Raw genomic sequence first — 18,055 nt, 5'->3', positions numbered from 1 at the left:
AGTCCAACCCCCTGCCCAGGCAGGAAACCCTACACTATTTCAGACAAATGGTTATCTAATCTCTTCTTAAAAATTTCCAGTGTTGGAGCATTCACAACTTCTTCAGGCAAGTTGTTCCACTGATTAATTGTTCTAACTGTCAGGAAATTTCTCCTTAGTTCTAAGCTGCTTCTCTCCTTGATTAGTTTCCAACCATTGCTTCTTGTCCTGCCCTCAGGTGCTTTGGAGAATAATTTGACTCCCTCTTCTTTGTGGCAACCCCTCAGATATTGGAAGACTGCTATCATGTCTCCCCTAACATGTCCCCTGTAGTTGACCCTCCTTTCTGTTTCTCCACCCTGTTGTACTAAATCATAGTGAAGTGTGTCATCTAATTCCTCCTGTTTAGGCTCTGAAGCCCGTAGTCCTGCGGGCCCCGAGGTCCACGTATTCCATTCTTCATGCGGTTCCAAAGATGGGTCCATACAGCTGTGGTGCCAGATTTCAGGCTTCTACCCCAAACCATTGGAAATTCAATGGAAGGTGGGCAGCCGCTCTGGATTGCTGCGTCCATACAATTATCCTCCTTGGCAGAATCCTGGCACATATACTTTCAGTACCGCCAGCGTAGTCAACATCACCCAACAAGACTGGCTGGAAGGAAATGTTTATTACTGCGAAGTCACCCACGCCGCATCGCAAACCAAGACAAAAAGCAAAGCCAAGAAATGTGAAGGTAACCATGACATGATGCAAATTCTGGGTTGTATAAGTGAGCGTGGAATGACAAAAGAAAATCAAGGAGGAGGCGAACTCACCTTTTCATAAGATCTCTGTAGAAATCCAGAATATTTTCAATAAATCTTCATTAATTTAGGGCTTCTTCACATAGTTAGGGGAGAGGAAACCCAAAGGTGCTTTTTTTTTTCAAGAGGCAACTGGACTTTCTGAGATTTTTTTTTTTGAAGGGGTTTTGCTTCTCATCCAAGAAGCTTCTTCTGTTCTGACCTAGGCTTCCCTAGCAGCACAAAGCTGAGTCCTCGTCCCGATAAACCCCACATATTTCATTTACAGTGAATGCCGCTCCAGTAAAGTCTTTCCTCTCCCACAGTCTTTCAAGATGGTTCACAATGGCCGACCTTTATCAGGCTTGGAGAGTGGCCAGGTCAATATCTTTCAGACTCCACATGTCACTGACAATACTTGGCAAGAATGCAGGAACAGATCTTCACTCAAATGAACTAATTGTCTCCTGCAAACTCCCCTCCCCTTGGTTCCACTTTATTCCCTATGGGAGGGGTCATTCACCATCCACTGTGGCTTTACTCCTGAGTAGACCCTTGTTCCTTATCTCCCTAGACCGGGAGGGGAAACTTTTCTTTCTGGCTCAATAGGAGCCGATGGTGGCACAGTGGTTAAAATGCAGTATTGCAGGTTTGCTCACTGCTGTCTGCCAGGAGTTTGATCTCCTGACTAGCTCCAGTTTAACTCAGCCTTCCATCCCTCGGAGCCCAATAAAATGAGAACCCAAATGGTTGAGGGCAATATCCTGACTCTGTAAATTGCTTCGAGAGGACCGTTAAAGCACTATGAAATGGTATATAAGTTTAAGTGCTATGGCGATTGACTTATATTTAGAATAGAATAACACAGTTGGAAGGGACCTTGGAGGTCTTCTAGTCCAACCCCCTGCTTAGGCAGGAAACCCTACACCACTTCAGACAAAAGGTTATCTAACATCTTCTTTAAAACCTCCAGTCACAACTTCTGGAGGCAAGTTGTTCCACTGATTTAATTGTTCTAACTGTCAGGAAATTTCTCCTTAGTTCTAAGCTGCTTCTCTCCTTGATTAGTTTCCACCCTTTTCATCTTGTCCTGCCCTCAGGTGCTTTGGAGAATAGCTTGACTCCCTCTTCTTTGTGGCAACCCCTGAGATGTTGGAACACTGCTATCATGTCTCCCCAGTCCTTCTTTTCATTAAACTAGACATACCCAGTTCCTGCAACCGTTCTTCCTATGTTTTAGCCTCCAGTCCCCTCATCATCTTTGTCGCTCTTCTCTGCACTCTTTCTAGAGTCTCCACATCTTTTTTACATCGTTGTGACCAAAACTGCATGCCATATTCCAAATGTGGCCTTACCAAGGCCTTATAAAATAGTATTAACACTTCATGTGATTTACTAAACTCAAAAGCAGCTCCAGTATAGATCAGATCAAGAGCCTGTTGGGTGGGGAAGAAATGAGAGTTGACTAAGGAACTGACATTAATTTTTTTATCCTTAGGTGGAAGCGATTGTCCCTCTGGAGATATTAATGTATATATTCTGCCCCCAACACCAAGAGCCTTGTACATTGATAGAAATAGCAAGATCAGCTGTGTTGTGAACAATCTGCAAAATGAACAGGGGTTGAAAATTACCTGGACTCGGGAGAAGAATGGACACCTGAATCCTGATCCAATTGAAACGAGAGAAGAACCAAATGGTACCTACACTGCTGAGAGTAAACTCGGCGTCTACTCTCAAGATTGGGAATCGGGAGAGGTTTTCACCTGTGTGGTGGAACATCCATCCTTTGTTACCCCTGTCACAAAGACAATTTCCAAGATCAGAGGTAAGGAGGAAATTACATTGTTCTCCCTCAGGGGGACTAATGGACATGTTTTCATTTGTGCCAAGACATTGTAGGACAATCTCTGTAACATATGGTGTGTGATGCAAGCTTGGAGACATGAAAAGGGCTGGCATGTTGTGGCCGGCCAACAGATCTGGCAGCAGATTTGGAGGGTGAGGAGGTTGGGGAGGAACATTGGCCAGTCCTGGAGTCTGGGAAAGGCTCTGATGAGGGCTCTGCATCAAAGGCAAAGAGGGGGCCAGGGCCGTATACCAGTTATCAGCTGCCTTCAGAGTCAGACATCAGTGAGGCAGACAAACAGCTGGAGCCTGTTCCCAGTGTGCTCATGAGCAGAGTTGCCAGGAGAAGGGAACAGCTAAGGAACAAGGGTCGACTTGGGAGTAAGGCCACAGGTGAACGATGAAGGGCCCCTCCCAGAGGGAATAAAAGAGGAGCGAAAGGGGAGTGGAGTTTGCAGGAGACAATTAGTTCATTCCTGCATTCTTGCCAAGTGTTGCGGCGTCTGAAAGGTATTGGCCTGGCCACTCTCCAAGCCTGATAAAGGTCAGTAATTGTGAACTGTATTGAAAGACTGTGGGAGAAGAAAGACTTTGCTGGAGAGGAATTCACTGTAAATGAAAAAATAAGAGGGGTTTATCGGGACGAGTCCTTGGCTTCGTGCTGCCGGGAAAGCCTAGGTCAGAACATGGCAGCAACAATCCAGAATATTTATTTATTTATTTATTTATTTATTTATTTATTTATTTATTTATTTATTTATTTATTAGTTCAATTTATATGCCGCCCTTCTCCAGAGACTCAGGGCAGCTTACAATGCATTAAGCAATAGCCTTCATACTTTTGTATATACCTGCTTAGTAGGTATAGTATATACACCCCCCCCAAGCGGTGTTCTTTTTTATACAAAGTCAGTTTATTGCCCCCACAATCCGGCTCCTCATTTTACCTACCTCGGAAAGATGGAAGACTGAGTCAACCTTGAGCCTGGTGAGATTTGAACTCGCAGTAATTGCAGGCAGCTGGCAGCTAAGTGCTACTTTAACAGCACTTTAGTCCGCTGCTCCACCAAGGCCTCTTGCTGGGTGGATTAGTACACCAGGATAACAAACTTCACACTTGGCTTTGCATCAGTGTGGGCCTCTAGTCATAGAATGGCCCCGCAAACCATGGTTTTGTGATATAAGTGAACAATGGCTAAAAGAATCATAGTTTAACAAGAGAGGTCAACCATTTATTGCTGCCACTAATTTGTCCTATTTTCTAACACTGTTTTGTTTCTTTCCTCAAACTTTACCAAGGCAAGAGCAGTGCACCCAAGGTCTTCGTCTTCCCTCCTCACCGAGATGAGCTCAACCCAGGCACAACGGTGTCTCTTACCTGCAAGATAAATGGTTTTTACCCAGATGAAGCTGATGTCCAGTGGCTACGTAATCACAATCCCCTGCCAGAAGACAACTATGCCAGCACTCCAGCTGTGAAGAATAAACATGATAATACCTTCTTTCGCTACAGCCAACTTAATGTCCCCAGGGCTGACTGGGAAGCAGAAGGCGGTCTGTTCAGTTGTGTGGTGATCCATGAAGCCCTCCCCATGAAGTTCACCCAGAGGAACATCTCAAAAACCCAGGGTAAAAAATGAACCAGCTGCTCCGTTTCAATCCATCCTAGATTTGCCTCTAGCACTGTCAGACCAAACTGTTCATGATTTCCCAGCTCACCCATTTCACATCTGGATGAATAAAAAGCAACCCATCTCAGAAATACCTCAGATTCTGTTCTTTTCTCCTTAGGGGTGAGATCTAGAAGGGGGAAAGGGGACAATCTGTCTGAAAAAAAAAGAGTCAAGGTTTAAGGCTGGTTTATTGTATTGGTCAGTTGGTTGGTTGGTTGGTTGGTTGGTTGGTTGGTTGGTTGGTTGGTTGATGTGATTTCTACAGCTGCCCATCTCAGCAAATGAATCTGGCCGAGTCACTGTTTTGATAATCCAACAAAATGACATCCATCATGTTTCTGTATGAATCCCATGGATTCAGTGGTGGGTTGCTACCGGTTCTCCCCGGTTCAGGAGAGCTGGTAGCGGAAATCTTGATAGGAGAAAAAAACAGTTCGCTCCAAACGTCAGCTGGGCTCTCCTGCCCATCCGTACGCTATACCTACCTTTATTCCTTTGTTTTTAGCTCATCTGTAAGGCGTGGCAGAGTGGATTGCCATGCCTCAGCTGTTTTTTTGCTCAATGCACTTGTGCAAAGCACAAGTTTGGCAATCGCACACAAAGTGCGTGTGCGATGCAAACCGGTGGTAAAACTGGTTAGAACCCACCACTGCATGGATTTAGCTGGGTTAGGGGAAGATACCCCAAATTAGCCTCACTGCAACTCTGTGCTATGAGAAAAGAATGGAATAGAGGTATCTCCTCCAACCTGGTGAGCTACACTGAACCCACCACGTTCAAGGACAATGATCCTTTACTGTCTGCTCCGTATCTTAAATGCCCTTCTCTGTAGGTTGTTCATTTAGCCCAACAGCAAAGAGTTCAAGTAGCCAAAATACATATAATTGTAATTATGTACTGAAAAATGTTCCATCATTGCAAATCCAGCTACGTCCCTTGGCCAAGTTCCTCTTAGCCACAGTTTCTCCATGGACCAATCAGTTGGGGCAAAGTGACACTGTTCTCTGCAGGTCTATAATCTACACTTAATTTCAATATCAAGGATTCATTTTGTTGTTGTTGTTAATTGCAAGGTCGTGTCCGACCCATCATGACCCCATGGATAACGTTCCTCCAGGCCTTCCTGGAGGATTCATATCTAATACCAAAAAAAAAACCAAACCCAGAGAATGCTCCAGACAGAATCTCAATAAGCTATTATAATATACAGATGCTATGATCCATTCTAAAAAAAATAAATAAATAGAAACATCACACTCCAATAAGTTCCAATAAGGGAGAGTTCTAAAGGCTCAACTATATCAGGGAATGCTCTGAATTTGCCAAATAATTGATACAACACCAAGTAGTAAATATAAAATCAAGGGAGAGAGGGAGGGAAAAAATGTTTAATTCAAGTTACTAAACAAAGAGGTTGAGTAATAAGGGAAAATAGATCACAATGGGCATTCAACTCTCAAGATATCCACATTCAGAAATGCAAAGCTATATGGTAGAGAAACAATTGTTCTCCAGAAATACTTCCAAAACTTACCTGATGATCAGGACAAATTAAAATAACAAAAAGCAATCCCATTTGTCCTTAAAACATTCTATCAAAATTCACTGATGGGTTATTCAAAATTCCATAGGAGAGGATACAATCTGTATTAACACAAAAAAGAGACCTTGCCTCAAAACTTTGACATTTCAGATGTCATTTCAAGACAGAATAACAGAGTTGGAAGGGACCTTGGAGGTCTTCTAGCTCAACCACCTGCCCAAGCAGGAGACTCTATGCCATTTCAGACAATTGGTCATCCAATCTCTTTTCAAAAGCCTGCAGTGATGGAGCACCCACAATCTCTACAGGCAAACCATTCCACTGATTAATTGTTCTCACTGTCAAGAAATTTATCCTTAGTTCTAGGTTTCTTCTCTCTCTTTTTATTTTCAACCATTGCTTCATGTTTTGCCTTCTGGTGCTTTGGAAAATAGATTGTCCCCCTCTTCTTTGTGGCAGCCCCTCAAATATTGGGACACTGTTACCATGTCACCTCTAGTCCTTCTTTTCACTAGACTAGACATACCCAGTTCCTGCAACCATGTTTTAGTCTCCAGTCCCCTAATCAATTCAGAGACAAGAAAGAGATATTAACCAGCACTCAAGAACAATAGAACTGTAGCTTGTTCGCTGATTTAAGAAATAGTTCTAAATATATTCCCCCTAGATTTCCTTGGGATCAAAATTTTATTCTCTCACCCAGTTCACACACTATTCACCAAAGTCTGGCCCTGCACAGTGCTTAGATGTTTGCCGGCTGTCCCAGCTTTGTGGCAACCATCTTAAGGCTGCCTCTTCTCCTTGTCATGGCTGAGAGGGAAAAAAGCCCCTGGGTCAGGCAGGAAAGATATGGCTCTCCTCAACCTCTCAGAGCACCCCTCTTTGCTTTGCCACCCCTACAGGGTGGCATTGGCTCCTTTTGGAGCCCACCAATGGGGAGAATTTGGCACGGGAGCACAGAAGTGCACTTCCGTGTCTGATCCACCATGGCGTCAACCAGACATCATCTCTAGTTTCAACCATTGCTTCTTATTTTGCTTTCTGGTGCTTTGGAAAATAGATCGTCCCTCTATTCTTTGTGGCAGCCCCTCAAATATTGGAACACTGTTACCATGTCACCCCTAGTCCTTTTTTTTTTCAGTAGACTAGACATACCCAGTTCCTGCAACCGTTCTTCATGTTTTAGACTCCAGACCCCTAATCAATGCAGAGATGAGAAAGAGAGATTATCCAGAACCCAAGAACAATACAACTGTAGGAATTAAATAGTAAGAGCTCTCAGTTTGGGCATCTATTTGCAAATTGAAATATTAATAATCACATTTTATCATATTGATCAACATCAGGACACATCTAATATTTTTCTGAGATTATTTTTTTTTCTTTTTTGAAATTTCACACTCTGATTCATCAAAATTTCTGGCAAGGAGTTCAAAGAAATATAAACTTGTTCACTGAGAAAACTAATGTATAATAACAGACACTAAAAAAACCATGACACTATAAATCACCAAAAAGAAAAAAGAAAAGAAACTTTATAGACACACTTTTATAGAAATCTGGCCATCTTCATCTGGTGAAGAATGCAGGCATAACATTTTGATCATGGAAGTTGACAACTGATGCTAAGCTAAGAATTGGAGAAGTCTCACTTCAATGAAGCAGGTCCAGCTATATAAAAATTATTTTAAAAATATCCCAAATGATTATTTGGTAAAAACAATAGAAAGAAAGAAGAGAGAAATCGACAATACCATTCCCTAAAATTTCTTTTCCTTTTATTGTTTTTAATTTCTCCAAATTCAGTTTTAAATCGAGTTGTAAAATTTCCTTTCTTGGGCTTTAATATTTAAACCTCCTCTTTGTTCTTTGTTCTTCCTTCAAATTTCTAATGTGTCAAAATTATGTCCAACCCTCACTAAAAAGCACTTTTCCTCGGGTTTCTTTTTCTCGTATTAGTTTTAATTTTTCCAAATCCAATTTTAAATCCAAATAATAAAGTTTTCTTTTCTGGGCTTTAGTACTTTAACTTCCTCTTTGTTCTTCTCCCTCCATTAAAATTCCCAAGTGCCAATTAGCTGCTCATTTCCTCACTGGGACACCATTTAAAGTTTTTGTTTTTTAAGAAATTTCCTTATTTATCTGTGAATCACTCATCAGGTACCAGTACTCCATTCAAACACTGCTCCTGCACAAAATCTTATTTCGGCTGCCCCAGCTTCAAAGTGGTCATTTTTAATGGCCGCCGCACCCGCTGCTGGTTCGAAGAGCTGCCTCCAACCTTTCAACGAACTTTCCTGTTCCTCTTGGTCATCCGAGGCACCTCTCCTTCTTCACCATCCCTACAGGACAGTTCCAATCCAAAGACCCACCTACAGCAGTTTGTCTGGTTGGATTTTCGCGAGGCTCATTGGAACCCACTATTTTCCAGCCAGTCTCGCCGCAATGCTTCCGGTTTCTCTGACAATACCGTTCCACACGAACAGCTGAAAAAACATATAAATATGCAACGACAGTTTTTTTTCCTCCTCCAGAAAGAAGAAAATGAGAACTAGATAAGTTAATAGTTTTGAAATGCAATGATAATATCACTCAATTATAAAATTATAATACAAAATAAAATAATTACAATTTGCTCATGGTAAATAAATTAGTACATAAATTAGAATAATAAATAAAATAGAAAAAGAAAACTCTAGGCGAAGGAAAGGCCAATATCATCTAGAGAATGGAAGGTGTGATTTCTCATTGTTGTGATGATGATGATGATGATGATGATGATGATGATAATGATGATGATGATACTTGGTTGATTATCTAGGATGCTGGCAGCAACCCGTATCAACCATTAGCACCAGTCAATCATATTTGTGACACATTTTTAAATGTTCAGTTGACTGAGTTTCATGTTTAATGAATAAAAGTGGGTAATAATAATAATAATACCCATATCAACTATCAGTGCTAGTCAATAATATTTGTGATACATTTTTAAATATTCACTTGACTGAGTCTCATGTTTAATGAATAAAAATATAATAATAATAATAATAATAATAATAATAATAATAATAATAATAAGGCCACCCCAACGATGCCCTTGAAGTGATGTCCCAGTGCCTGGAGGCTGTACGGGTCTGGATGGGGAGGAACAGGCTCAAGCTCAACCCTTCCAAGACTGAGTGGCTGTGGCTCCCGGCATCCCGATATAGTCAGTTGACTCCATCACTGACTATTGGGGGCGAGTCATTGGCCCCCACAGAGAAGGCTCGCAATCTGGGAGTCCTCCTGGATATGCAGCTGTCCTTGGAGGAACATCTGACGGCTGTAACCAGGGGGACCTTTTGTCAGGTTCGCCTGATTCGCCAGTTGCGGCCCTTTCTTGATCGGGATTCCCTGTGCACAGTCACTCATGCCCTCGTCACCTCTCGCCTTGACTACTGCAACGCTCTCTACATGGGGCTCCCCTTGAGGAGCACCCGGAGGCTCCAGCTGGTCCAGAACGCAGCAGCGCGGGTAGTGACGGGAGCAGCATGGCGCTCCCATGTAACACCGCTCCTGCGCGAGCTGCACTGGCTCCCAGTTGTCTTCCGGGTGCGCTTCAAGGTGTTGGTTATCACCTTTAAAGCGCTCCATGGCATAGGGCCTAGCTATCTGCGAGACCGCCTGCTGCTACCGACGACCTCCCAGCGACCCGTGCGCTCCCACAGAGAGGGCCTCCTCGGGGTGCCATCAGCCAAACAATGCAGGCTGGTGACCCCCAGGGGGAGGGCCTTCTCTGTGGGGGCACCTACCCTCTGGAATCAGCTCCCCCCAGAGATAAGGAGAATCCAAGACCTCAGTGCCTTCCGTCGCGCCCTTAAAACCCATTTATTTAAACAAGCCGGGCTGGCTTAAGATGAAATTTTTAACTGTTTTTAAATGTTTTAAACGTTTTTAATTGGTAAATGAGTTTTAATTGGGCCAAATTTATATATCTTTTAATTGTTTTTAATATTTGTTCTGCATGTTTTTTAATCTGGCTGTACACCGCCCTGAGTCCTTAGGGAGAAGGGCGGTATAGAAATCCAATATAAAATAAATAAATAAAAATAAATATATTTTGAGAAGATACTTGGTCGATACCTAGGATGCTGGCAGCAATCCGTATCAACCATTAGCGCCAGTCAATGATATTTGTAATATGCGTCATCTTTTCAATGATGAATTATAGCACCTTTGGAGTTAGCTAGGGTTCTCAAGATGTTATGCAGATAGACCCCAACTTACAACAATTTATTTAGCAACTGCTCAAAGTTACCACAGTGCTGGAAAAAGTGGCTTATGAACGGTCCTCGCACTTCGACTGTCGCAGCGACATGATCAAAATTTGGTTGCTTGACAACAGGCATGTATTTATGATGGTTGCAGCATCCCAGGGTCATATGATCAACTTTCGCGATCTTCCCAGCTTCTGACCAGCAAAGTCAGTGGGGGAGGCTGCATTTGCTTAACCACCATGCTTAACCACCATGTGACTCCCTTACCTGCATTGTCTGTTAATCATTACAAAAAGCTTAAATGAATTCCGGGGGATGGTAGAGGACAGGAAGGCCTGAAGGAACGTTGTCCAAAGGGTCACGATGGGTTGGATACAACTTTGCGACTAACAACAACATTAAACATAAAAATTCGATATTTATATAAACAGTCCGTTATCTGAGTACAGTTGTTTTTAAGAAGTGGTGATAATAAAGATGACAATAATATTCATAACATTAATAATAATCACATAATAATATTTACTTATCCATTTTAGTAAATCTTCAATGTTATTAATCATTTTCTTATACTTTTAGGTTTCTAACTTCTGTTTCTGCTAGGTATAACCATTGATAAAACAAATCCCATGTCAAAAAGTATTCAGTTCCCTCCTTCTCTTTAATTTTAAATGTTAATCTATCCATTTCTGCACATTCTAATATTTTTTAATAACATTTTCATCTGTAGGAATCTCTTCATTTTCCCATTGTTGTGCAAACACAATTCTAGCTGCAGTTAACAAATGTAAAATTAAATATGTATTCCCTTTATTATATTTTTCTAGTACCCAACAAAAATATTTCTGGCTTTAGATCTGTGCGTTGCTTTATTATTTTTTCCAACCATGTATGTGCATTTTTGTCCATTTATTTTTTTTTTAATTTATTTATTTATTTGCCTTTGGGCATGTCCACCACATGTGACAGTATGAACCTGATATCTGATTGCATTTCCAACACTTTGCAGACATTTTACATTGACAAACTATATGGAGAATGATATCTTTTGTATTTTTCCTTTCACAGTGATAGTTGTGACTTTCGAGAACAATTACAGTTTGGAGAAAGAGGAAGAACTGGAGCATTTGTGGACCATCCTTTTTATTTTCTTCATCCTCTTCCTCTTCAGTGTGTGTTATAGTGCCACAGTAACACTGTTCAAAGTAAGTGGGGGATGGGAAGAGGACTTTCTCAATGAGTAGCAGGAAGAAAGGGGTCAATGTAGATCTTTCAGAAACAGACCGAGGCAAAATGGGAGGACCAGTCTCCTGTGATCAAGAGGACAATATTGGTTTCTAGCCAATATTTAAGGTGAACACGTACTATGAAATTCAAGCTCTTTTTGTGGCCTTCTCAATGTCATTGAAGAAGCCCCACCATCAAAACAGAATACTACACTAGAGAGGCCATTAGTCTGATTAATCTGTATGGCCCTTACATTTTTTTGGTGTTGTTTATTACAATACAGTGAGGGTGGAGGTTGGTTTTCGTGCATCTATCCAGGGGTGGGCTGCTGGGGGGTCGCAGGGAGAACCTCTAGTTAAGATTCTGTGCAGTTCCGAGAACCCCCAAATCCCACTCTTGGCTGGCCTCAACCTGCCCCTCCCAGGAGTCCCCACATGGCCCGTTTTGGATGCAAGTAAGTGCAGGGCACGCACGGAGGTTTGGAGAGGGCAAAAAACGGGCCTACTAGAAGTTCAGGAAGGCTGGAAACAGGCCTCCAGAGGGCCTCCGGAGCCTGGGGAGGGCATTTTCGCCCTCCCAGAGGCTCAACAAAAACCTCTGGAGCTTAGGGAGGGCAAAAAGCCCCCCCCGCCATAGTGCAGGAAACTCACCATGCCATGCCCACCATGGCCACACCCACCCACCAACCGGGCAGAGAACCCCTTGCTAAAATTTTTGAAGCCCACCCCTGCATCTATCCCTGCTTGTAAAAATGGCATCCTGACAATTATTCCATTAAAACAGAAGGCAGCGATGTTTTTCAGCAAGAGGGCTGCATTTATCCTTCAACTAATATGCTAGGACCCACATTTTCTGAAGTTGTGGGGTCCTTGGGGCTCTCTGAGTTTGGTAGTTTCCTTGTTGACTTTTCATTACCCAACTAGGTAACATCATCAGTGCTAGAAGGCAGTGGGGTTTGCTCTCTTTTTATCTACCCTGTTTCCCCCAAAATAAGACATCCCCTGATAATAAGCCCAATCAGGCTGTTGAGTGCATGGCAATAAGGCCAAGCGCTTATTTCAGGGTTCAAAAAAATATAAGACAAGGTCTTATTTTCAGGGAAACACACTAATAGTGACTTGCCTGGCCAGTATTGATGGAAGTGGTCTTGAATGTTCCTTGACTCAGCTGTTTTTACGGTTAGCTTTTTGTCTGGATTGGTAGCTCTTTGATTGGGGCATTAATTACTTCTTGACTATTGGTCTAGTATTAACCTTGGTGTAAATCTCTGTTTATTTGAGTGTTGATTGCTGGTCACGAGGTATTTTGGTTTTTTTGTTTGTTTGTTTGTTTGTTTGTTTCCTTTTTGGCTTTTCGGTTGTCTCTTTTGAATAACATGTAGATGTTGTATACCTCTACATGCCTGTTGATGGCTGATTTTTCTGAGAGCCAGACCTCTAAAAATTCTCTAGTATTTTTGGACTTGGCTTGGTCTAGGATGATGATGTTACCTAGGTTAGTAATTAAATGTCTGCAAGAATACATTCAATCTTAGAGAACTCTAAGTTTAACTCTGATTTACAAATATTCCATTATATCAGTAAGTGTGTGAGAATTTGGATATTAAAGAAAGAAAAGGGGCAGAGCTAGGATGAAAAGGAAGCTTGCATTAATTTCATTGCAATATAATTAATAAGTTTATTCCCCATGTATTTAAGAATGTTCTCTTTTATCTTGAAGGCATTAGAGAACTTTAGAAATGTTTTGAAAGCAGCATCCAAAATGCATAGAGCTGTATTCTTTCTCCTGCCTCGCATATTCTGCAGGCGTGATATTCACCTACCTTCTGTTCTATCCCCGTCTCACACACGCACACAAGCAGATAGTCAGGGGTTAAATAAAACTGACAGACAACAAATTCTTTCGATAAGAGGCTTGGCAGCAACCCAGTAGCTGCTTGCCAAGAACTTTAGTCATAGAGGGAGGGGTTGTTCCTCTGACAGATAAACCCAAACAAGATACACACAGTTCAAGAATTGTCAAGTCCAGTCCGTATTAAATCCAAGGCAGATAACGTTGTTTCAAAGATACAATGTGACTCGCTAGTAGTTTGTTTTGTCCGTCACAGAGTCTGAATGGCCACCTCACCCCCTTTTATCCCCTGTGGGGTGTGGTCCAGTGACTCAGCCTAATCTCTGGCACACCTCCTCTTCTGCTGCATGCGCCTGTCTCTCCGATGCTGGCGTGGATCCAGCCAAGACTTATCTCCGTCACTGTCCAACTGCGAGGAGATACCTGGCTCCTGGCCAATCTCTTCTCCTTCAGGAGACACCTGAGGAATTGCCAGCAAGGAGGGTCCTGGAGATGGAGGCCTGTCCAACTCCTCTCCTTCATGTTTGGAGCCTTCTCCCTCCGATAACACAGGCTCAGATAACGGAGCCACAACACCTTCACTACTGGTTTGCAAATGTGAGCATGTGCAGAGCATCAAAAATGGGATGTGATGATGTCGGAGCGGGTGGGCAGAGCCTCCAGCCGCCACCACTACCGGTTTACTCGAACCGGATAGAACCGGTTGAATACCACCACTAATATTCTGTTAAATTTTTTAAAAAATGAGATGAATAAAAGGAAACAATTGGTCAAGTCAAGTAGAAAAAAAATGAAAAACTTTGGAGAATGGAGGTTGAGAGGGGGGGAAATGAAATAATTTAACCTTTTCTCCTATTCATTGCAAGCAAGGGGGGAAAGGAGAGAAGTATGAGTAACAAACAGAGCCAATTCTTCAGGAAAGAACCTGCCACCTATTCTTCTCTACCAACTTTGAAGCCATAATTTTTTTTCTTCTCATTATTTCCCAATAGGTAAAATGGTTTTTTTCTACAATGACGCAACTGAAGAGGAATCCAACGTCCCCTAATTACAAGAACATGATCCAGTAGAAAGATTTGCTTGGGTCTACAACTCCATCTTCAAAGTACAGACCTGGAGCCACTCTCTGTCCTGAACTATCCGAGATCAATTTGTGGATCCATGCAGATGGAGAATTTTGCAGGAATCTGGAAGAAAAATACATTCTTGTAGACCAGTGGTACGATTCAACCAGTTCACACCACTTCAACTGAACTGGTTGTTAAATTACTGGCTGGCCCCCGTCGCACCCTGCCCCTTCCAGAAGTCTCCCCGTGGCCCTTTTTTGCTCCCAGGAGGCTGCAGAGAGGCCTACTATACCCAAAATGGGGCATGGGGGTATGTATGAGGCACGGGCCCCCTGTGGCCTGTTTTTACTCCCAGGAGGCTGCAGGGAGGCCTACAATGCCCAAAATGGGGTGCCGGGTGTGGCGCGGACCCCCCCACAGCCTGTTTTTGCTCCCAGGGGGGTGCAGGAGGCCAAGTGCTGCCTGTCACACCCCTTGGCCATGCCCACCATGGCCACACCCACCCAGCCAGTCATTAGGGCAGAGAACTGGTGGTTAAATTATTTGAATCCCACCACTGTTGTAGACCAGTGGTGGGTTCCTCCCAGTTCAGCCCGGTTCGGCCGAGCCGGTAGCAGTGATGATATGATGTCACCGAACCGATTCTCTTTGTTCGGGAGCTGGGCCCTCCCGCCCCCCACCCCGTGTTATTCTTACCTTTTATTTGGCCCCGCCCCCAACCTATTCACTGCCTCCCGAGTCCCAGCTGATTGGCTAGAAGGAAAAAAACTGTTTAAACTCTTGCTGCAGAGCTTCAAAGGGCTGCCCTACAGCTGATCAGTGTTAAAAGGCAGTGTGGTGGTAGATCAGTGTGCTCGAAAAACAAATAGGTAGACCGGTGCCTCCAAAAGCAAATGGGTACACCGGTGCCTCCAAAAACAAGTGGGTAGACCGGAATGCTCCAAGAACAAATGGGTAGACCGGAACAGATCTGCAAGCAGTTAAAAGCCTGGTAGACCAGTACATCTTCTAAATCCTAAAGAATTGTCACATGACCATCAAAACATGCCCACAAAATAAGCCCACGGAACCGGTAGTAAAAATTTTTAGAACCCACCCCTGTTGTAGACCATGTGTCATAAAATCAATTCCACCAAACTAAACTTATGGACCTGTATTAAGTTTTTTCCTAAAGAGCAGACAGGTCTCAGGTCCAGATAGGCATGATATAAAATGGAGGCCTACCAAAAGCCAACCTAGTTTAGCATGTGAAGAGTTCCGTTCGAATATCTTTGTTTTTCACCCTGCCGTTTCGGACATTCTGATCCACATTTGTTCTCCTTCAAGCATTATTGAGCCAGTTTGCTGTACTGGGTTTTTTGTTTTTGTTTTTGTACACTCAAGTTAGAAGCACTGAGGCAATTCCAGGTTGCCCTGGGGATTTCCAGTTGGAGTAATTTTCATGTCCTCCACAGGAGCTGGAGTGAGGACAGGAGCTCAACCATTCTCCAGAACCATTGTTAGGTCTCGAACACAGTGTTCTGACCTATGCTTCCCAAGAGCATGAAGCAGACTCCTCATCCCGATAAAACCTCTTTTATTTAGGTTAAAGGGAAATTCCTCTCCAGCAAAGTCCCGGCAAACAGTCTTTCATGAGATTTCACAACTACAGACCTTTATCAGGCTTGGAGAGTTGCAAGGCCGATATCTTCCAAATGCCACTCTGTAGCAGCCAAGCAATTACTTGGCAAGGAGTCAGGAACAGATCTTCACCCTAATGAATTGAACTAATCGTCTCCTGCAAACTCCCCTCCCCTTTCGCTCCTCTTTTATTCCCTGTGGGCAGGGCCATTCACTGTCCACCTGTGCCTTTACTCCTGAGTCGGCCCTTGTTCCTTACCTGTTCTCTTCTCCTGGCAGTTCTGCGCATGTGCACATCGGGAACAGGCTCCAGCTGTTCTTCTGCCCCACTGATAACCAACTCCGAAGGCAGCTGATAACTTTTGGATGGCCCTGGCCCCATCTCTGCCTCCAACACAGAGCACTCATTAGAGCCTTCCCCAGACTCCAGGACTGGCCCATGTTCCTCCCTAACCTCCTCACTGTCTGAGTCTGCCACCAGCTCTGCTGGCCACTGGTGAGCCACAAGACAGAGACTTACTAACCTCCTTACCTAGCTCCTAGCTCCTTTAATGTTCCCAGCAGGAGCTGGAGTGAAGGTTGAGAGTTCAATCCCATCCAATGGCAGCTCTCAGGTCTCAAACATCAGGTTGCTAACCTCCTGTCCAGTGTTCCAACCACTCGAGCCACCGTGTTCCTGGTGTAGTGTTAAAGCATCCAATTAGAAACCAGGAGACCATTAGTTCAAGTTCTACTTTAGGAAAGAAGCCAGGTGGGTGAGTTTGGCCACTTTCTTCCGGCCCTAGGAAGCAGGCAATGGCAAAGCACTTCTGAAAATGTTGCCAGGGATTTGTCCCTGCAGTTGCCAGGACTCAAGAGTTATTTGAAGGTACACACTCGCACACACAAAACAAATATCACCCCTATTGTTCTAAAATATCTGAACAATTACCCCTAATTGAAAGTAGCAGAGTCATCAGTCCTGTAGAATCTATTTCAGAGATATAAATGTGGAAACATATAAACCTCATGGCTCCTTGCGTAAAGCTTTAACTATGCAATATGTTTTGTGAGTGATACCCCTCTCATCTCCCTCGCATTTGTCCTCACATTTTTTTTAAGACGAGAATGATATTGAGAAAAATTGTGCTGCTGTAATATATGTAGATGGCTTCCTTCGTTGTTCTTGTTACTCTGCTAGAAAATAAATGCACAAATAAAAACAAATGTATACTTTTTATGAGTGGGGTCATCCTTCTCTTTCAGATGTCGGCAAACATTAATCCTGTTCAAACTTCGGAGTGGTGGGTTCAGGGCAGGGGTGAAATCCAGCAGGTTCTGACAGGTTCTGGAGAACTGGCAGTGGAAACTTTGCATAGTTCGGAGAACTGGCAAATACCACCTCTGGTATTCTCTGGGGTGGGAATGGAAATTTTTTTAGAAAAAAATAAGTCATAAGTTTATTTTATTTATTTTTAAGATAACAGGTAAAAGTATAAACATAATTTGAATACATGAAAAGAGTAAGTAAAAAGGAATATTAGGACAGGGATGGTAGGCACGCTGGTGCACTTATGCACACCCCTTACAGACCTCTTAGGAATGGGGTGAGGTCAACAGTAGACAGTTTAAGGTTAAAGTTTTGGGGGTTTGGGGAAGAAACTACAGAGTCAGGTAGTGCATCCCAGGCATTGACCACTCTGTTACTGAAGTCATATTTTCTGCAATCGAGTTTTGAACGGTTTACCTTGAGTTTGTGTCTATTATTTGCTTGTGTATTGTTGTGATGGCAGATAATTTTAAGCCCCAAAGTTGAAGTCTGATGGCATAAGGGATTTTTATTGCAGTTAGAGGAATGGAGGACTCTTCTCATAAAATATCTCTGGACTCTCTTGATTGTATTTATGTCCGATAGGCAGTGCGGGTTCCAGACAGATGAGCTGTATTCAAGAATTGGTCTAGCAAATGTTTTGTATGCTCTAGTTAGTAGTACAACATTACCAGAGAAGAAGCTACGCAAGATTAGGTTATCAACTCTTAATGCCTTAATATCCTTCCCCCAAGAGTGGGGAGGGAATGGAGATTTTGCAGTATCCTTCCCCTGCCATGCCCACCAAGCCACTCCCACAGAACTGGTAGTAAAAAAAAATTGGATTTCACCACTGGTGGTATTTCAAGAGTGGTATTCACTTATCTTTGCCACCAGTTCGCAAATGTGAGCGCG

General features: G+C 43.1%; 2 gene segments (V, D, J or C); both read left to right on the top strand.

The window, feature by feature from the left end:
- LOC117658371 (Ig gamma-2C chain C region-like) overlaps positions 1-18,055 on the top strand; it is a 172,781-nt gene that overhangs the window by 105,777 nt on the left and 48,949 nt on the right.
- Positions 1-18,055, top strand: part of LOC132710242 (immunoglobulin heavy constant epsilon-like) — a 147,081-nt gene that overhangs the window by 105,368 nt on the left and 23,658 nt on the right. Inside the window, 3 exon segments of the C gene segment in view lie at positions 389-715; positions 2,263-2,592; positions 3,912-4,244. Coding sequence covers positions 389-715; positions 2,263-2,592; positions 3,912-4,244 — 990 coding nt within the window.

The sequence above is a fragment of the Pantherophis guttatus genome, chromosome 4, assembly GCF_059756535.1.
Source record: "Pantherophis guttatus breed Tessera chromosome 4, ASM5975653v1, whole genome shotgun sequence".
In the NCBI taxonomy this organism is placed as follows: domain Eukaryota; kingdom Metazoa; phylum Chordata; class Lepidosauria; order Squamata; family Colubridae; genus Pantherophis; species Pantherophis guttatus.
The sequence above is the reverse complement of the archived record's forward strand: the minus strand, read 5'-3'. Positions and strand labels throughout refer to the sequence as shown.